We start from the raw sequence: 22486 nt of genomic DNA, 5'->3' as shown, positions 1-22486 counted from the left end.
TAAAGAGAACTTGGATTTTATTACTAGCAAGGTTGGCCAGGCTAAATCAGATTTATTATTGATATCAGAAGGAGGCAATAATACTGCAAAATTACAAGAAGGAACCAGGATCCACGAGGTCCTTTTTAGCGAACTTAAAAGCCTTTTTGTTAAGCGGAAAGGTCCCCGTGCACCGGAAGTACCCCGTTGGTACTCAAGTTGAATGTAGGAAGGCCCGCCTTGACTTGGGACAGGCAATTAAATCCGAGTCTATTGAGAAAATCAGGGCTGCTAGGCTGAAGTACAAAAATACCGTCTCAAGAGCTAAGCGTGATTGGGATGAGAAAAGATGGAATGACCTTAAGGAAGCAGGTTCCTGTAAAGACACACGTAGATTTTGGAATGTATATAAATGGGGTCTTGAGGGTAACCCGGATAAGCCACAGAACTGGGTACCCCGTGAAAAGTGGGTAGAACATTTCCAGCCAAAATATGCCAAAGGACAGGATTCGCAGCCAATAATGGAAGTCCCTTATGAAGCTCCAACTGAAGATTTTTTTAGTTTGAGCGATGTACAATCTGCATTAAGCCTAGTGGTTCCTGGTAAGGCGCCAGGTATTGATGGCATACCCGCAGATCTTCTTTTGCAAGCCCAAAACTCTTGGGGGTGTTATATTCTCCTCTTGGCAAATATGATAGCTAGGGGAGCCCCTATACCAGGCTCCTGGAACGGGGCTGAGATTATTCCTGTTTTTAAAAAGGGAGATAAGTCGCAGCCAGGCAACTATCGCCCAATCAACCTGATCAACACCTCCCAAAAAATATTTGGCCGGCTGGTTTTAAATAACATACTTGATTGGGAATATAACAACAAGATCCTTTCCCACCTGCAGGCAGGGTTTAGAACCTCAATCAGCACGGTCGATCAGGTACTGCATTTTGCGATGCTGTACTGGAAGACTGTGCTGATTGGACATGGAAGTTTATATGCCGCTTTTATAGATTTAAGAGTGGCATTTGACCTGGTTCCGCGCTCGACCTTATGGAGAGTCCTCAATGCCATGGGGTTACCAGGACCTCTCTTATTATTTGTAAAAAGACTTCATGAGCAAAACTATGCACAGATCAGGTGGGGGAGTCCAGGGAATGTTACACCACAGTTCACAGTGGAAATCTTTTAAGGGTACTATGACCATGAACCAGCGATCTTTGGAAAGGGTCCAAGCTTTTAACTACTTGGGTGTCTGCATTGACCGCAATTTGTCATGGAAACAACATATTGAATTGGCCACTCTAAGACATAGGCAGCTAACTGGAGCTTTGTGCCTTGAGTATCAGAAGTCCCTTACTAAGCCAATATCTATGCCAATATCTCCGGTGTTGGCGGTCTATAATGGTAAAGCGGTTAGCTCCGCCTTGTACGGGGTTGAAATGTGGGGATGTGAAAATCTTAAGGGGATGACAATCTCTGAAAATTCCTTTTTAAGGAACTTAATTAAATTACCTCAGAGTACCCCCATGCAACCCCTTTTTTACGATCTAGGGTTATCCCCAATAGCGCTTATAGCATCCTTTCGTCCAGTTTTATACTGGAGGAGGATCTGGACCACGCCTGAACTTGAGATCTTCGCTATGGGATTGCTTGACATCATTCGTATTGACATGTTTCATAAGATCAAGTGGCTAGAGCACATTCGGGGTCTCCTGACTAGCATGGGTCTGCGGGATTTATGGGAGGCCCCTACAATTTCAAAGTTCCCGCCTAAGAAGACCCTAAAGACTTTGTATTGGCAGTTTGTGGCCTCTGGGTCCTACAGGACCATAGACCCAGGGTCTTTGACCGGAATGTTTTTGCATATCAAAGATATACCAAAACTGGAACCCTTTTGGGACGTTATCTCAAAACCTCTTGATCGTAAGTTATTTTTTCAATTGAGTATTGGGAGTCTGCCGGTAGGGGCATTCACCTGTAGATGGTCTCCGGGGGCTAAGGCTGTTTGTGCATCATGTTCAGCTCGCCCGGAAACTATTGGACACTTGCTATTTGAATGTCCAGTGTACACAGAGCCAAGGAGAAAGTGGCTTCGCCCGATGTGCAGGCTAATGGGTACTGACCAGGGGTCGGTGGCAGTTCGTATTATCAGTTCCTGTACCGATATGACAGTTTATACAGCTGTGGCAAAATTCTTGGGCTGGGCCTGGGTTATTAGAAGTAGAATGCTTAAAAACTAACATGTAATCATTGTACCGAACCTACATTTTTATTCATGTGTATATTTACCCAATTTTTAAGTTGAAATGGTTTTAATTGTACTGAAATCAAATCTTAATTATGTATTATTTATTTAACCCCATATTTCCAATGGACTGAATTGTATAGTGAATGTATGGGTTTTATGTGTAAATATGAACTATTCTTAGATTTTACTTATATGTCTGAACTTTGTTTGTATGTACTGTTAGCTTTTATGACATTTGTCGAATAAAGCTTGTTTGAACTGAACTGAACTGAAGTTAGGGGCATTAGAGGGAGTGCCAATTAGTAGCCAAAAGCCTACCTACTTTTAGGGTGACTACACACTGATATGACCACTTCCATTCGGAAGTGGGCATAATCCTGACCCTGTTTGACTAATTCTCTCCAAGACAAGATAGAGGAATTTGAAAAGTGGGGTCCACATTGCCCGCCCCACCTTAGGGGTGTTGCTGGCTGAATCTAACTAACTTTCCCGCCTGCCCTCCTGCTAAAACTGAAGCTGGGTTGCATTTCAAAGGTGGCATCGCCTTTGAAGCTTCCCGCCTTGGAATGCCATTCCGGCCTGGAGGAGATGCAAAGCGCTTCAACCCAGGACTGGCATTGTTCTTGCCCTCTGAAAGCGTAGGTTCTCGCCCCATGAAGTCAGAAACATGTCTGGTGGTGGCAGGCTAGCTAAGACTAGTCCGAGACCACACCAGTGTTTGGTAGGTTTTCAGGGGGCACCTCTAATGTGCCCTGTGTGTGCTTATATTAATTAATCCAACACTGGCATCAGTGTGGATTTATTAAGATGAGATGTTTGGTACCAAACATCCCTGGTACAGTTAAGCCATCATGGTCCTGGAGAACTCATAATGACGGGTGTCCAGCCCGTTTACTCCCTGTGGCTTCCCTGTGTGTGAGAAGTTCGCCTGATATGTGATGTCCACTATTCTACTGGGCACCCTGTATCAGTCCAAACAACCCTTATGGTGATGGTTGTAAAGTCAACCTTATAGACCAGCTATCCTAGTGGTAGCATGGCCAAAGCAGTCTTAGGCTAAAACTTCAGAGAGCATGTGAAGCCAGCTGGTTTACCATATGTAACCCCTTCAATACCAAAAGAAAGGACACCACACAGGTTATATATAAAATATATATGTATTTATTACTAACACAACCCCTCTGAACTCTTTATGAGGTCATAGGCACAAGCACATAACAAGATACTTAATTATCATACAATAAGTTGCACAATATACAGTAGGGCCCTAGGGGCACGTAAAACCATATACTAAAATAGTGGTACAAGAACCACGTCGCGAACAAGGAATAGGCCTAGGGCCTAGGGAATGGCTGGGGCTACGCTGTACTACCAAAGGTTAGGAAGCAGGAGGCCCACGGGAAGCGTGTGAAGTGTCTTAACACACCCGCCAGTTACCATAGGGATACAATGGGAACAAAAGAATTGGAAACTAGTTCTTTTAGGACACTTCTGGATGGAATAGTAGAAAGCTATCGAAAACTAGGACACTAGGATAGTCAATACCCACAGGAGCACCGGAGTACTCGCGTTACCTCACCCACAGGAGCCGGGTGCATAGGTGTCAGTGTGTCAGGTTTCGTCGCTGAATCCTATGGAGACCTGGGAAAAGATGCTGCAGGCGACCAGGAGAGAAGTATCCGGTGGATCCCAGGGCGGATCGAGGATGAAGAGTACCTGAAAGCAGAGGGCACAGAGTCTGGGTCACTAGCCAGTGACCAGGAAGGAACCAGGAAGGAACCAGGCGATGTCGTGAAGCAATCAGGTGATGTCGTGAAGCTTGTCTCTGCAGCCACGTGGACCAGGAGGTGTCGACGACGACCAGGAGCTAGACACGGACTGTCCCACGAAGGATCTCGCTGTCGGCGGTGTCGGCTTCCGGATTGGAGTCAACAAGAGGGAGAAGACATGTTACTTTGCTAAAATGCGGTTGATTTTAAAAGAGCCTCAGCATCACGAAATGGACTCTTCTGCCACAGACACAAGTCTGACCTCCTGCTGCTGACCGAAACTCAGCCAAGGAGGCCTGGACAAAGGGTTTCCTGTCACGGGAGGTGTCATACCACCCCAGACAGGAGATAGTGGATTGTAGCAGGGAGGTTTGAAAGAAACCAGACACTGCCTGGGGAGCACAAGGCTTCCCCTTGCATAATCTGGTCAAACCAGTTCTGGGGCAGACCAGCCCCAGTCCCAGCGCGACACTGGACAAAGGAAACGGGGTGTAACCACCCCCTTCCTGGTCCCACCCATAGGGAGGGACCAAGCAGGTGATCCACCCCTCAGATTGGAATAAGAGTGGGAGCAGTGCCATAGCACCTCAGATCATCCTGAATCAACTTGAAAATAAGAAGACAACTGGACTTCGGCATTCTGATGCACAGAAGACAGAAGAGCATCTCCCTTGTGGCCTAGGAGGGGCCACCCTGTGAACACAGGCACCATCCAGCAACTCGACGTCTGCTTTGCCGCCGCCTCCCGCCGGAGCCCGAGCCCAGAGCCCGACGAGACCCAGACTCCCAAGCTTCTCACAGCCCGATCCACAGTGGCACCGAGAGACGTGGGACCAGACATCTCGAAAGACCCTCGAGACACTGACTGCGCAGCACCTGAGGCACCCTCGACGCTGTGCTTTGGGGTTTGAGAAGCCCCACAACCGAGCAGCCTTTGCACCAAAGATCAGCCATCCAGCATCTCAACGATCTGCGTGGGGCCCTTTTGCTTTGTGCCACTCGACGCCCAATCCCGGCCACTTGCCACGTGGTCAGCGGCCAACTTGGCGACGAAACCTACAACTTACACTGCGGGTCTGGTTGCTCCAGACTTGCCTTCGCTCCTGTAAAAAGGAGCACCCGCTCTGACCTTGCTGGTCCGAGTAATAAGCCTTTTTCACTTTCTGCGTGGCTTGCATTAGCCAAGGCCTGTTTGCTTCAATCAAGTTGCCGACACCGCCATCAGCTAGAGCTTTCGTGGGACAGCTCGTGATAGACTCCTGGACGTCCTTGACCTCTTCGTGTCCACGTGGCTGCAGAGAAAAGCAACACCTCACCACCTGTTTGCACCCGACTTTGCCTGGTCCCAATCTGGTTCCACCGTGGTCACTGGTCAGTGACTTTGAACATTGTCCCCTCTGCTTTCAGGTCTTCACCACTTCAGATCCACCCTTGGATCCACCGGAACTCTTCACATCGAGCCGCCTGCAGCCTCTTCAGCTCCAAGCACCATTGACCTGCGTGACGAAACCCGACACTACTTCGCACCTACGCACCCGCTTCCTGTGGGTGAGGTAACTCAGCAACGCCGGTGTTCCCACACTGGTACACACCTCTAGTGTATGTGTCTAAAGTTTCATCTTTCTAGGTCACTCGGAAGGTTCCTAAAACACGAACTTTATAACTTTTATGCACCATTGACATTGCATTGGTGAAAGCCGCGCTTTAAGCGCTGCACCCGAATCCCACGGGCTTTTCCCGACTTCAGCATTGCTAGTACCGACTGCTCCCAGCGATTCCCTAGGCCCTAGGCCTAACCACTGTTCGATTGGTAACTCTTATACCACTTTTTTAATATATGGTTTGAGTGGCCACCCGCCCTCATCCATAATTGTGCAACTTTGTATGTTTAACTGTGCTTTTGTTTAAACGCTTGTGCTTCTAGACTCATAAAGAGTATAGAGGATTATTCTAGCAATAAATACATATATTTTTATAATATATAACTTGTGTGGTGTCCTTTCATTTGATATGGATTGTGATTGGTAAAACAGCTTGCTTAACACAACCTCTTCAGTTAAGCCTTTAAGGCTGCTTAGTCCATGCTACCATTAGGATAGCTTGTCTAATAAGGTTGACTTACAACCAGACACCATAAGGGATTGTTTGGACTGATACAAGGTGGTTCCAGAATTGGAAACATCATATATCAGGCCAACTTCTCACAGGGAGTTGCACAATTACATTCCGTAGTGACCGGTAAATTTTTATATAACATCAATTGTCACACAATGAGCTAAATGAAGGTAAAATAAAATTAAACGTTGTACGAAGGAAAAAACTGTTTTAAAGTACCTGAAGTGGTTAATTGATTGTTTGCCCACAGTCATTAACTCTGGTTCCCTGGCTTGAAAAATAAGCGAGGACGAATCAGTCGGATCGAGGTATATCTGTTTGCATTGTTATGCACTGCATCAACCAAGATGTCTTGCATTTAGTATTACCATGCACAACATGCTTGTGACCTCAGTTGTTTTCAGTGATCAGTGCCAGGCAGTTAAAAAGCTGCTCGTGTGAGATCCCCTCATTCTCCAGCTGCTGGGGAAACTGCTCACAGTGCATACCCTCTGTATACACTAAACCGTTTGGCCTCAAATTGACTCACCATAAGCATCTGTAGTCGGTGTTATCTCGAAACCGTCTGCAATCTTCAATCCTCACTGTCATTGTCAGTGTTATGTTAGTGCCAATGAAGATACCTGCACTGTGAAGGTAAGTCCTGGGTATTTATTTGCAGGTTAGGAACAGCAAGTAAAACCACCAATTTCTTTGCAGGGTTACTCCGGTTCAATGGTGCTGTGCTGTCAGTACTAAGCCAGTTATCAGCATAATCACAATTTGGCACTTTCTTTTGTAACCAGATTCAGTATGGTGGCTAACTTCTTCCTGTTTCTTTTCTCCCCCCACTTCCAAGTCATCTTCCACCACTAAGTATATAAAGAGCTGGGTCAATGCATTCAGTGCATCATTACTTTTCCTGCACAGCTAGTTGGTTGTTTGCCCTGAATGTATCTGATAGAGACTTCTAGCTGCAGATTTCTTATCTTTGAATTTCTCAGGCATCAAGCTGGATCCGGCAACTTTTGCTCGAGCAATAACCCTTGTGCCTACCGTCGGGTGGTTCCATTCGGCTCTGCGTAAAGTCTTCGCTGTTGTTAGCATTGATTATGACATCGCGGTCACCACTATAGGCGCCATCCAGGCATGCTGACGTCAGTTCTTTTCTTTCTGCACCCGTTAAGCGCCTATCCGGAGAAGAGCTACCCCTCTGTCATTTTTTGGCCGGCCTTTTTCGACTTTTGTCGATTTTGTCAAATTTCCTTTGTGTGCTTAGGATTTCCTCGAGGAAGACAGGGTTTAAACCATGCCTCTGTCTCCGCAGGATGTCGGTAACCGACCCCCATCTAGTCTGTTTTTTATGTCTCGGGCTTAACCACAACTCGAAATTGTACTCAGACTGTAGGGCTATGGCTCCGAAGGTCTTGCAGGAGCAGGCTATGAATCTCCTTGTGGGCCAGCAGTCAACGCCATCCAGCGAGACTACGCAAAGGTCCCAGTCTCGTTCGAAGAAGAGGAGGTCGCGAGACCGCTCCTGGAGCCCCAAGTTCTCTTCGTCCCACTCGCGGTCATCGGTACACAGTGGGAAGAGGCATAAGAAATAGAAGAAGTAAAAGCGGCCTTAGTCTTTGCCTCCACTGTTGTCCGTCGACGAATGAGGAATGGAGCACCGACGCTCCAGGCACTGTGCTGCAGAGCCAGGATCGACTTTGCGCCCCCTCCCTTCCTTTCCGGAAGCCAAGTGACCCCCTCTCAAATTAAACAATTTTACGAGGCCATGCGCCGTGTGTGTTTGAGCGGGCCGACACCTCTAGTGAGCCCTCGGGCCCCATTGGATTTGACGAAGTCTGCTCTGGCCAGTGGGGCCTCGGGTCTCCCATTCCGAATCCAGGACGGCGCCAGTTGTACCATGGCAACCTTCCTTGGCATCGGACCCCAATTCGGTGCCTTCATGGCTGCCGGTACCTACTGGCGGTTCCAGCCACATCCTTATCCCGGACTACAAATAGTCGAAAAGGTGCATTCCGACGTCGATAGAACCCATGGGTTCCATGTTATCGCCTCAATATTATGATGATATTTTAGACACAGGAAAGGATTGGGAGGGATCTATGGACCCTTTAGAACACGAGGATGGTTCTGCAGAGCCGATGGACTGGTACGGGGAACTTGGGGAAGCCAGTGGATTGGACACTTTCCCAGATACTGGCATGCTCTCCACCGACTGTGGCTATGGACGAGGGGGCATCTTGGACCGGAGTTGCCCTTTGTGCAGGTCAGGACTATTCTGACAGAAGTGCTTCAGCCTGAGGCTTCCACCTCTAAAAAACATTTTGCCCTTCAATGAGGCACTTACTGATGGTCTTCTAGGCACGTGGTCCAAGCATAGCACAGGGGCTCCTGTAAATAGGACAATTGCACTCCTCCTGGCTCCGGGCGACCCAAAGTTCCTCAGGCAACACTCCACCCCTGAAACTTGGTGGTGCAGGCTTTTACCTCCCAGGGTGCATTCCCATCCGCCCTTCCTGATAGCAGCAGGGAAGGGTCCTCCACCCGAACCTGCCAACTCTTCGCCTCCATGCGTGGAGATTGAGTGGCAGCAGTTGATGGCTTTTGACCTTCCTCCTGAAGTATGCAGCGTTATTTTGGTGGCCAGACGGCCCTCCACTAAGACGGTATATGGCTGCCGTTGACAGAAGTTTGTATTATACTGTACAGAAAGGTCTATTGACACTCTTTCTGCTTCTCTTTCCACTGATCTTCTATTCATACTAACACTTGCCATGGGGAAACCACCGTTACAACGCAACTATTACAACGGACTACTTTTACAACGCAACCACTACAACGCAGGATCCTTTATAACGAATGCCTTTACAACGCAAGACATTACATCGCAGATGCTATTACAACGCATGCCATTACAATGTAAGTATAGGTAAGTATATAATTTAATTAAAACATTCATTTAATTAAAAAAAATTAATTAATTAAATATAATATTTAAAATAATTTTTATTTTTCCTTTTTCTTAATATGCACATTGTATTTCACATCATACATTTGTACTTTTTATACATCAATAATTTCAAATTTCACTGGTTTGAAGTTTTAAACAGTATAAACAATATAAACAATATAGAGATATCATGCCACATAATTTAAAATTCAAAATCTCATATTCTGTTACAATATCTTATATTGCCATCCTTTCTTTCCATTTGGCTATTGGTTCCCAAATTTTGAGCCCAAGTCTCCTTCCCCTTTTCCCCTTACGTGCATAAATAGCTTTCTCAAGGTTATAACTAGCTAGTAAATTTGCCAGCCATACATGCATTCCTGAGGGTACCTTGTCTAGCCAGACTCTTGCTATTGTTAATCTCAGAACTGCAGTAGCTATAAACATGAATTCCTTCTGATCAAATCCATCCTGATTATCTCTCCCAAACAATATCATCATAGGTGTCAATTTGGTTCGTATGTCAAGAGTATTACTAAGAAAATCTTCTATATATATATAATATAATATAGAAGATTTTCTTAGTAATACTCTTGACATACGAACCAAATTGACACCTATGATGATATTGTTTGGGAGAGATAATCAGGATGGAATTAATTAAATATAAATAATTTAATAAATATTAAAAATTAAAATAATTTTTTATAAAAAGTTCCTTAAATAAATGTAATAAATTAATTTGAATAATTTTAATATTTATTAAAAAAGTACATTAAAAAAAAAGTAATTTTTACCCCTACACTATCCAGCACTTACCCTACTATTACACCCCCCTGGAGTAAGAATAGTAATTTTTACTCCTACATTATCCAGCACTTACCCTACTATTACAGCCCCCTGGAGTAAGAATAGTAATTTTTACTCCTACATTATCCAGCACTTACCCTACTATTACAGCCCCCTGGAGTTAGAATAGTAATTTTTACCCCTACACTATCCAGCACTTACCCTACTATTACACCCCCCTGGAGTTAGAATAGTAATTTTTACCCCTACACTATCCAGCACTTACCCTACTATTACACCCCCCCCGGAGTTAGAATAGTCATTTTTACCCCTACACTATCCAGCACTTACCCTACTATTACACCCCCCTGGAGTTAGAATAGTAATGTTTACCCCTACATTATCCAGCACTTACCCTACTATTACACCCCCCTGGAGTTAGAATAGTAATTTTTACCCCTACGTTATCCAGTACTAACCCTACTATTACACCCCCCTGGAGTTAGAATAGTAATTTTTACCCCTACATTATCCAGCACTTACCCTACTATTACACCCCCCTGGAGTTAGAATAGTAATTTTTACCCCTACATTATCCAGCACTTACCCTACTATTACATCCCCCTGGAGTTAGAATAGTAATTTTTACCCCTACATTATCCAGCACTTACCCTACTATTACTCCCCCCTGGAGTTAGAATATTATTTTTAAACACCTACACTATTTAAAAAAAAAAAATATATATATATATATATATATATTTACAAATACATTTAAAAAAAATTAATTTAATAAATAAAATAATTAATTATATATTTATTAATTACATTTTTAATAAATATTATATACTTACCTATACTTACGTTGTAATGGGATGCGTTGTAATATCATCTGCGATGTAATGTCTTGCGTTGTAAAGGCATTCGTTGTAAAGGATCCTGCGTTGTAAAAATTGCGTTGTAATGGTATGCGTTGTTAAAGTATGCGTTGTAACGTCATACATCCCTTGCCCAGCTGGGCTCTGGCTTGGGTACTCTTAAGGCTTATCTTTCAGCTCTATCCACTTTTTTGCGGTTGCCAGACCAACCCTCTCTCTTTAGGTCTCCAATTGTAAATATGTTTTTGAAGGAGCTGGCTCACTTGTTTCTGCCCACGCTCTTTGTAATACCGCAATGGGACCTTAATTTGGTCCTTACTTTTCTTATGTGTGTTCCTTTTGAGCATTTCTTGTGGCGATAACATCTGCTTGGAGGGTGTGTGAGTTGCAGGTTTTATCTTGTACGCCTCCCTGAATGGTCTCTTTTCTACAGTGGTGCTTCGCACCATGCTTCATTTTTGCCGAAGGTGGTAACCCCATTTCATCTGTGTCAATCTTATCACGCTACCCACCTTCTTTGCTCCCCCGGATCCCTCTAAGGAAGAGTAGTGTCTCCACCATCTGGACCCAAAAAGAGCGCTGTCGTTCTACCTGGACTGCACAAAAGAGTTCCTGTCTGACTGCCAACTATTTGTGGGGTACGTGGGAGCTAAGAAGGGTTGAGCAGTGCAGAAAAGGACCATCTCTCGCTGGTTTGTTCACTGCATTAAGATCTGCTATGCCCTGGCTAAGAAGTAGCTCCCTGAGGGATAAAGAGCCCATTCCACCAGGGGAAAGGCTGCAACTATGGCCTTGGCTCGGGGTGTCCCATTCCTGAACATCTATCATGCAGCAACCTGGGCATCTTTGCCCATGTTTGCCAAGCACTACTGCCTGGACAGTCGGGACCACAGGGGTGGCCATTTTGTTTGTACGGACCTGCAGGACTTCCTAGTGTGAGGAAATGGTCCGCAACCCTCCATGGGGAGAGTATGGCTTGGGTATCTAATTCAAAGGTAAGAAATCTGCATCTAGAAGTCTCTATCAGATGAGCAAGTTACTTACCTTCGGTAACTCATTATCTGGTAGAGACCGTATCTAGCTGCAGATTCCTTACTTGCCAACCCATGCCTCCCAGCTTTGTGGACTGGTTTTGTTAGGGCTAAGGTTACTCCCTTTTTCAGGGCCCTAGTTTGCACACGTTTACGTCAGTTACTTTGTGACCTCTGGCGTGACCGCGACGTCATAACCAACGATAACTACTATGTCACACAGAGCTGAATGGAGCCTCCCGACAGCGCTCGCAAGAGCTATTGTTCGAGCAAAAGTTTCTGGATCCAGCCTGACGCCTGGGAAATTCAAAGGTAAGGAATCTGCAGCTAAATATTGTGTCCATCAGATAATGCATTACAGAAGGTAAGAAACTTGTCCTTCTGGTTCCTTCCTGCTTCAAACTTCTCGATTTAGCTTTATTTGACAAAGAAGCTGCTTAGAAGACCCACCTGCGACACCCATTTATAGACTCCAACACTTTTTACCACTGCTATAGAAAATAATATATTTTGGTACCATACCAGGATATGGTATACCTAGAAATAGATTAAGCATAGAATCAGCAATTCAATGTGGGTTAGATGGTTCAGTTCAGGGAGTGAGTCAGAACTATCCTCTGCCTCTTTCGTTTTCTCGATCTGGGGTATGTGTGTGTGTGTTGTCTGTCTTGGTGGCGTTTGTAGGTCTCTCATGGCAGTATCGTATGTACTGATAGTTCTGTTTATGGCTTTAATATTGTACCGCTGAATCTTTTGCTCCATTGAGTAACCGTAACTTCGAATCTATTTGCATGTCCGTAGGTAGTACGCGTTTAATTGTTTTTTCTTCTACAAACAGTAGCATTCTGCACCCTCTTTCACTGGATTCATTTCATTTTCTTTAAAAAATGGCAGATTGTACTATCAATAGCCTGGAAAGAAGAAACTGGCGTTAGTAACCTCTTTGTGGTCATTAAGGCTTTTGAAGGTCTATGCTATAAAAACATTTGGAGAATACTAAAGTTACCTTAGTATTTTGTTCTAGAATCATCACTTGTCACTGCGTAAAAGTCATTGTGTAATCTTGTGATTTCTTGAAAGCTAGCAACCTTGGAAAGCAATTTTCACAGGTTAATAAAGTTATATTGTTCATTTCAGTTTTTCTGTCCGTCTCAGAACTTATGCATATCTCTTCATACATGCAGTAAAGCAAACGTAAATTAATCCTCATGCTTTCAAAAAATAGGCAAATCGATGTTTGTAATGCATTGTTTTCCCTCTTGCCGTCCAGGATTCACCTGCCAGTGGATCTAGAGGTCTCTTTGTTGGCGACATTATCACTCATGTGCAAGACTGTCCAGTTCATAGTGTGGAAGACTGGCATTCATGCGTAGTGGAGATCTCGCAAAGGCCACAAATTGGCTATTGTGTGAATGCAGCTACACTTCAGCAGCTCAGCTTCCCAAGCAGAGGTATTATATTTGTATTGTATTTGTGTGTTAGTCGGTGTGCCTGTAAAGATTACATGTGTGTAAAGCGACATTACTAATGTACACAGAAGAAATACCCTGATTTAGAACACAGTTTATATGAGTCAAGATGCATTTTATAGATGCTGCATCTTAATCTGTATTCCACCAGGTCCAGCTGGCTAGCACACTTCTGAGGCTTTCCAGCATACTACCAAACAGCAGTATTCCTTTTCTATTCTATTATCATCACATGACCTGAGGCCTGCAATTAGCACATTCTTTTGGATGACCAAATGTGAGTGAAATCACATAGGTTGTATTTGATGTTTTACCCATAGTGAGCCAAGTGTAGCACAAGGCAGCACAATCTCAACCAGAAGCACCTTCCCTTGGATGTCTGTCCCACTTGGAGCCACAAACCCCCGTGCAACACAGAGCAAGCCAACCTGTAAAGAAACTGCAGTTGAAAAGTAATTGGCAGGTGTAAGAAACTGGATTATTATTTCAGATGGTTGATTACCAACCTCAAGGAATAATCATAACCCTTGTCAGCGTGAACCCTCAAAGTCACAAATTAAACTCCAGCTTGAAACCATGCTAGGTATGGCACAGAACAGACAGGCTTATTTTAGGCAGAGTGTAAGGCATTCATGCAATATCAAACCAGTAATAAAGTTTAAATCCAAAATAATAAAAATCCCCAAATAAACTTGGAAAACATGTAAAAATTAGTAAACAAAATGACACCAAAATGCCAAAAATCCAATATGGGGTACCGGAGATATACATTTTAATGTTAAGTAGCAATAGTGCCAAGATGCATTAAGTGCCCAGACATGGGTCCCGTGCTCACTACGCCACTGAAGTAAAGCTATCTTGGCTGATGAAGGCTGATAGCCAGAAACCGGTCCTAGGATGCTTGATTCCGGTACAGGGAAGACATGGCTTGGCAGTTCGGGCTGGACTGTTTCCATGAGGCGCAGGGTCAAGACTGATTTGCATATGGTCATGTCTGAACTGGGGTGGCTTGGTGAGCAAAATAACGATAGATTAAACCCAGATCTGTGACTGGGGGTGAATGTTTTGCAATTGTGCAACATTCCGTCCATCATCTTTTGTGTTTTGCTGTTCAACCTATGTGGGAAGGGTATGCCCAGACGTGGGTCCCGTGCTCACTACGCCACTGGAGTCAAGCTATCCTAGCTGATGAAGGCTCATAGCCAGAAACCAGTCCTAGGATGCTTGATTCCGGTCCAAGTAAGACATGACTTGGCATTTCGGGCTGGACTGTTCCCATGAGGCACAGGGTCAAGACTGATTTGCATATGGTCATGTCTGAACTGGGGTGGCTTGGTGAGCAAAATAACGATGGATTAAACCCAGATCTGTATAATATATAAAAGGAAGAGTTCTCCCAATATATTTTAAGGTCCAGAAGGGGGAGAGAGAAATAAACTAAGCAAAGAGTTCCTCTGATTAGACCTATATTACTTTGTCACAAGAATCTATCAAATAGATTATAAAGTTGGATGCTATAGAAAAAGAGAAAGGACTTTTAGTTACTTTGAAGACATTATTTTATTATTTTTCTTTTTATCTTTTTTGTTTTATCAATTTGACTGTTTATACATAAATACAATTTATTTTGCCACACGGAAACATAATCATAAATAACAAGCTTTAAACGACAAAATTTGTTTGTGAATTTCATAAAGTGCAGTTGAAGCGAAACACCCCTAACAACTTATCATATCCTATTACCATTCATTCTCTCATACAAACCTTACATACCTCTACATTCAATACTTTTTCTAAAAGAACAAATATAGACAAATGAACAAAACTTTACATAAGATTAACCCAAAGGTGTCTGAGGTGGACCACTGTAGATGTAAGGGACAGGGGTCCTACCACTTTAGTCATAAGCCGATCTATACATTGTTTTCCAATCAGCAAAACATTGTCCAGGTCTTTAGTGTGTACCCAATACGGGTGTCCAGCTGCTTTCTTCAGGACCAGTCTCGCTACTGCTTAATCTCAAAAGAGGAGTGAGAATAAAAATGAAAAGAAGAGAGGAACCCACAGACACAGACAGCAGACAAACATGAACATAATTTTAGTCATGTGAGACATGACCATTAACAGGTATGAATCTTACATATCCCCAATCACATGTCTTTATGTACATCTGGGGCTCATTATTACGGCCCACCACCTGCTTACCTTGTCGGTAGGAGGTTGGCTCTACGCCTCACCTGGCCACGCTCAGGTAAAAGGGAGTTCATGTTTGTCTGTGTCTGTGGGTTCCTCTCTTCTTCTTCTTTTTCTAGTAACAAGGAGGACGAGTACCTGTTAAAGGACTCCCGGCTTACTTGAAATATACTCAAAGTAAGGTTTTCATTTTTATTCTCACTCCTCTTTTGAGATTAAGCAGTAGCGAGACTGGTCCTGAAGAAAGCAGCTGAACACCCGTATTGGGTCCTAAGTCTGCAGAAACATGTCGACCATTTAAACCATAGTAGTTATTTGTTATCACCTACTACATTTCCGCACTGGTTTTTAACTTTGGAAACTTAGGAGATACTGAATAAAGATTTCCCTCTCCCAGTTCTCCAATTTTATTCTCTTTGTCACACCCCAATTTTTGCACGCACTGCTTTATTCAGTTATTAGTCTTATGAGTATCAGCCACACACCTCCAAACACACTGAGGCATCTACTTTATAAATCTAAAGTAGTAGCAGGATTGTTTTCCTCGGTGTGAGGAGGCCCAAATGATGTAAAGGACGGAACAGACCGATAAATGATGGGTACTTTCACAAATGTGGAGTTATCCTGTGGTACTTTAGTTACTTTAGTTCTGTCTTCCTTGCTTTGAGAGCTGAGCATGAGACACAGTATAGTAGACAGCCCATCTAGACCCACAGTAACTCTTGATGATGAATTTGGTTCTTGCGGGGTATGTGACTGTGCTGGTCTTTAAACTTTCCCTCGGACCCTCTTTCTAATTGTAGTGCTATGCTCTAGCCTTACACGACAACCTCGCCCAGTAAACAAGCTTCTTATTCCTTTGAGGACTGCAGACTGCTCTTCGTGCATACATGTCACTTGGATACAAAATGAAGTGATGGTGTTTGCCATTTAAAGCTATAATGTAGTGCACCAACTGATAAATCAATTATCGGAAATCAATAAGTATAATATTTTTACTTGTGTACTGTTCATAAATTGCTCTGCCTAGGCAAGTGTCTTGGTGCACACAGCACGAACCTGGAACCGGTTGCCTCTTGCCATAAAAAACAGTCCATCTTTGGGGTCTTTTAGAAAGGCAGTCAAAACTTGGCTTTTCACTGCATAGCTCTAGCTGCCTGTCTCTGTAGTTAGCGGTCCGTTACAGCGCCAAGACGCCTTCGGGCATTCGCGCGCTTTACAAATGGACAAATCAAATCAAATCAAGCTAACTGTTTGAACCTGGCCTTCTGCTGTGTGGATACATTGTGGTGCCGCTCACTTTCGGGGTGGGTTTCAGTGCCCATAGTGTGATTGGCCAGGTCTGGATTCATGATTGCCAGCCCATAATTTTTTGCAGGACAGTAATTGTAGGAGGGTAGTTGTTGTGGCATACTCATACCATGTGTCAGATGGTTGGGGTTACAACAGAGCTGAAATGAATTTAAAGGGCTCATGTTTCCCTATTGCATTTGTTCCTGACACCATAAGACTCTCTCCCCTTCTGACAAAAATCAGGGAGTGTAATTTAATTCTAACAAATGTCTGGATGCACCAGCAACTCTACAAGCACAACAGCGGGAATTCAACTATTCAATAATTGAAACTCTGCTCTGACCTTCTTGTTTAGGTCTCGGCTCAGGACGGGGCGCATGCGCTGTCTAGAACTGAGACACTCTGTATCTACATCGTGGGCTTACATCCCACTCATAGACTTCCCATTTGCTGCACCAGCGTAGCTCCATTGTTTGTCTTCCTCATTTTTCAAGGGCATGCCTACATCATGACTCTTCTTATGTTTAGCCCTCTCCGAGCACACTGCCCAAAGACATTTAAACAAACGCAACGGGCATTGTTTCAGGACTACTTTTTTATTTTACGGGACAATGTTCTCGCTTCCAACCACGCCCTATACGATGTAACACGCTAACGTATGTGCACAAGCGCTTCAGCGATCCACACGGGTAGTAAGCACTATATAAATGTTGCTATGGAATAGACAACCCATTCTGCAGGTTGGAGCTCTCTGGACTGTTATGACGGTGCACAACTGCGTCTTTGTGTGCCCTTCTGCAATGTGTTGATGCATAGAGGTGTTGGGCAGAATAACACTGTAGCATTACGCTGTGCACCTCTTTTAACTAGCAGTTTGGGAACTTAAATTAGTTGTCAGTTTTATGTTGTTGCTTTTTTTCATGCTAGGAAAAGAGCCCCCTTACCTATTACCTCAGTTCAACAACCCATGTCACCAACCACCTCCACTTTCTGGGAGAGGCAAACCCCCTCCCCCAGTAATGACATACTCCACCTCCCCTGCTGGCGTGCACCGCCATCCCTTACACGTCTGTTTGGCAACGGGTGCCCTCATTACTCACAACCCAATTGATTCCACCTGCCACTCTTCATACGCGTCCTCATCAGAGTCAGCGGCAGCCATCCCTCTTGCAGAACCTGTGCATCGACTCAGAAGTAGAACTACAGGGCTGAACAGCCTGATTGCCCTCCACGTGTACTACACAAGCTGCTCTAGCTTTGATGAGTGCTGAATCGCATTCTAATATCGCCCCAATTTGGAGATCACATTCAAGAATGCTGCAGATAACGATAAACTGATGTTGGCATACAGTGCCTAATGCTGGCCAAAATCTTCAAAACTTAATATATCATTTTTCTATTGCTAAGTATATAATTGATAATGGTAACCTGTACGAGGAAATACAGTGAGAGAAGTCCATTGCCGAGACCTATTGGCTTTGCCAATGCTTGTCTTTTATTCCCTGCAGTCCGCGTTCCAAGTTACTCACCCTCTCACCCATTTGATCTCCAAGTCCATTGTGTTGCTTTTCGTCACCCAAGCACACTAGCAGCAAATATTAAATAAAACTCAACCTCCTTGTTTGGTAGGCATGCATGCGTAGTGTTTGCACCTACAAAATGACTTGATGGACTTCTTTTTTTTAGCTATTTCTGAACAGTATCGAGCAGCTGTAAAGTTTAGCTAAAAACCATCGACAAAGCCAGTAGGTTCCATAGGGGAGACCTATTGGTTTTATCAATGTTAGTTTGAGTTTGTTATTTGAGAATAAAAGCCTGATTCCAGCTTACATTTAACTCACTTTAGATCGTAGTTGGTGAAAACTGGTCTTGGAATTCCTCAGAAACAGTAAATATCGAGTGTACAGATTGAAAAAGGAAGAAAACAGACATGCAAAGTGGGTGTGGTCTTTACAATTGAAGAGCATTAACATCTTTGTTCTTTTCTTAATAAACAGCAGCCTTACTTTTCCTGATTCGAATGCATCTATTACTTATTGAAAATTGTACTTGTACTTGATTTTATTTTAAATCTGTCAAGAATTATATTATGAGCTGACTTTGTTCTGTTCTTGTTTAGTGTACAGAAGACTTGATGGCTCTATTGAATGTTGCAGTAACAGCAGTCTCACTGACGTTTGCTTCGCATATAGGAGTAATTTGAAAAGTCCCATGGTAAGCTATTAACAGTTTTCTTTAGATAGAATGAAAGTATGTCCATAGTCGATGTAAAACGGTAAAGCTGTAAAAGCATAAATAGGGATAGATACACAATAACCTACGCTTGTTCCCAATTTACATCTGTTTGACAGTCACAGATCTTCGCGAACTCATTCACATACCCGATATGTTATAAATTAGGTAGGTAATATTGTCTATTTTATTAACATCACTTGTGTGAAAACTCCAAAATGAAGTGATTACAAAGTGTTGGACTAGGCAATTACGATGCAATGTTTTTCATTTAATTCCCTTTTTGTACGTGGGAAAAATTGTTTTCTTTGATGTGCTTTTCTTTCCTACACACACCATGTAAAGTGGCTCATACTGTTAATCTCTCCAGCGCTCTCTGTCCCAATTACACTTGTCTTATTCAGGTATAAGAGATGTGCATACAAATGTGTCAAATATATTGCATGGTATTTGAAATTTATTGATTCATCAAATTCTTTTTTTGTGGTTAAATCCTGTTTTCCCAGCTTCGCTTTTTAAATCGTATTCTTCATTTATTACACTTTCTATATAATATCCAGCTTCTTAATTGCTTTGTATGACAGTGGATTGATTAATGTAATTCTGTATATCTTGACCTACCAGTTTATGGGATTAAGGGATTACAGTTAATCAAAATGTATTCGCTCAGTTCGGAAATAAAATTTCCCTTGGTCATTCTCAGATTTCGTTCTAAAACAATTGGCGGCAGGCTACAGCTCCTAGATGGAACTCTATGCCTTTTATCTTCATCAAGATGCAAATCTAGCAATAGAGAGTTGCGGTGATAACCTGTAGGTCAAGGTTCTTTACAGTTGGCCACTAGTGAGGTAAAAAATAGGCGAATTTTAAGGACTTTCCTGATTTTAAGTTAATTTGTAATGGACAGCCATGCCAGAGGAAGATGGTTGCATGTTATAATTGCCATGACTGGGAAGAACTGTCCACTATCTCTGACTTACTGGAATCTTGGCGCCTTAACTAGCAAGGCTGACGCAGACCTGAGGTTTCTGGGCTGATGGTAATGCACTACACTGTCTATAAATTATGCTGGACTGCATTTGTAAAAACCTCGGTTCATAATAGTGAGGGCCTTTATGAGAATTCTTTTCTTGATGGATAACCAATGCAGGTCTTTCACATGCCACAAAACCGAATCCTGTTTAGGAATATCAGGAAAGAGTTGCTGAGTGTTCTTCAGCTTGAAGTTTGCTGATAGTTTGTCTGGAAGGCCAAGCCATAAGATGTTGGCATATTCTAATTTCGAAGTCACAAGGGCATGCACCACAGTCTTACATGTTACACAAGGGAGAAAGTTAAGACATATTTTTACGGAGTGGAGAAGATTGGAGCAAGGACCACCTGTAGCTAGGATTTCAAGTTGAAAAGAGAGCTTATCATGAAGCTTACCTCCAGATTCTTGGCTGTTCTATGTTTTGGAGGGGGAAGATCGTCAGGCCTGCAATTGTTACACCTATGATCTCCTAATCGTTCACGGAGAAGGAGCTCAGCTTTCTCTAAGTTACATTGGTGGCTTTCTCGCATCCAATGCTGTACTTAGATAAACATGTTGTGAAAACCTTCTTAAAAACAACTTTAGCCAACGTGTTTCGACCCAGAAGGTCTTCTTCATGGCAATAACACGAACAGTACTCTATTTTAGTTCATTAGGATCCTTTTCTGGAGTTCAACCTGGTCCCTCAATCTAGCTAGGAGTGCCAGTTAGACCTCTAATTCCTTTAGAACACCAACAAAGTAAATATCGCTTGTTGAGCGACTTCTTAGTGGACTATTCCAAGTAATTCTTATCAGTGTGAACATGGATTTTTTAGCCCATGTATATCTTTGTTCCATGTAAGAACGGTTCTTACATTTATTATTATTGTGAATAATAGTTTGCAAATGGATTTATTTCCAAATGCAAGCAATAGAAAATGCCTCCAGCACCTCCAGAACGGCGAACTAAAGATAAAACGGACCATCAGGACCTCTTGAATGGCAGATATATATTTTGTTTCCCAAATTCCCCCAGAGCTTGAAGGCGCACTCCACAACGGACAGGTAACAACCTTTGTTTATTGTAGAAAGCTCAGTTCTACCCCGACCTTTGTAGTCCTGATGCCGACGCGTTTCGAAGTTCACTGCCTTCTTTTCATAGGCATTCGTGCTCACACAGTCATGCTGGCTTTCCACACCACCCTACTGCGTGCTCATGTTTTCATTGACCTCAGGTGTGTCATCCATAGTGGTTTTCTACTGATTGAGGCACGCTGGGATGTGTAGTCCTTCTGCCTTTCATATACTCCCTCTGGTGGGTTTCTGTGTACTTTTCACGATTCAAACTGCAGCCCGTTTAGCACAAGGGTGATTTAATGGAAGGCGGAGGGCATGGCCTGAGGCCCACTGGAGGGAGCAGCAAACAATGAGTGTTGTACAGAGTTCCCCAATGGGAGCTAGAAAATTAACTCAGCTTATCTTCTCTCTCACTAAGTTAAAAAAGGGGGGTTAAGTGCATGGTGTAGACCCTTTTCAGAATGTAAGGATACCTCACACAGGCTACCGGCAGGACCCCAACTGTTGTCCCAGCCGATGACCGTCCAGCGTCATCATCGGTATCCTGCTCCTACGGCAGGCTGGCGGTGCAATGCCCGTCGGGCAGCAAGGGGAGCTGCACTTTGGCGGAGATCTTCTATTCCGAGCCAACGGGTGTGTGTGTGTGAGGGGCCTAAAAAAGTGCAATAGTGAGCGTGGTGGTGTGTTTAAAAAAAGTCAGTAGAGTCCTATTGGAGATTATTTTAATAGTCAGGCTCACTGCTTTGTTAAAAGATTAAAGGGGTATTAAGGAGTGGTGAACAATGAAACCAGCCCTTATTCAACCCTTGTTGTGAAAGCGGTCGACATGTTTCACGCCCTAAGGGCGATTCGTCAGGACCTTCGTGCTCATATAATTGCTGGGATCCTCCAATTTAAGAGGACACCGGTATACGACCTGTGTAGTGTCGTTCAGAAATGGTTCCTTACGAGGGACCTCCTGGGAACTGAAGAGAGATAAGCAAAAAATGATGTCAAAGTTACTGTGACCGGAATACATCATATTCGTGCCTATATTCAAGGTGTCAGAAAATACGTGCCCAGTGGGTAACAATCTGTCTGAGTAATGACAGAGTCAAGTGGTATTGTGAGAGAGAAGGGATTAAAAATTCAACGAATCCAGTGCGCGTGAAGGACCCGCACTGCATCGTGCTGTCATGCTGAATCGCTATAGCATGCATCTAGGTGAATGCGCCGTTCTCTCGGCTATGTAACATGCTTGGTGGGGTGGGTCATCACACTTCAAGACCAGTGGTAGAGATACACCCTAGCATAGTCAAGCGGCGTGTTGTGCCAGTTTTTAAATTATTACATATACAATAGTAGACTAAAGTTTTAAGCCACAATTGATGAAAAGCCGCACAGGTAAAACGATAAAATGTGATTTGACACTCTGTCTCAAAGTTAATTCGGCGCTGGCGGGGTGATCGTGTATACCAGCGAGGTAA

General features: G+C 43.5%; 1 protein-coding gene across 1 annotated transcript in view; it reads left to right on the top strand.

Moving 5' to 3' along the window:
• The window catches only part of MBTPS2 (membrane bound transcription factor peptidase, site 2), a 355842-nt gene that overhangs the window by 135524 nt on the left and 197832 nt on the right, over nucleotides 1-22486 (top strand). The window contains exons 7-8 of the mRNA XM_086934551.1: nucleotides 13013-13193; nucleotides 18817-18911. Of these exons, the coding sequence (XP_086790677.1) occupies nucleotides 13013-13193; nucleotides 18817-18911 (276 nt within the window). The remainder of the gene's footprint in view (nucleotides 1-13012; nucleotides 13194-18816; nucleotides 18912-22486) is intronic.

Source organism: Lissotriton vulgaris, chromosome 8 (genome assembly GCF_964263255.1).
Source record: "Lissotriton vulgaris chromosome 8, aLisVul1.2, whole genome shotgun sequence".
Lineage (NCBI taxonomy): Eukaryota > Metazoa > Chordata > Amphibia > Caudata > Salamandridae > Lissotriton > Lissotriton vulgaris.
The sequence above is the reverse complement of the archived record's forward strand: the minus strand, read 5'-3'. Positions and strand labels throughout refer to the sequence as shown.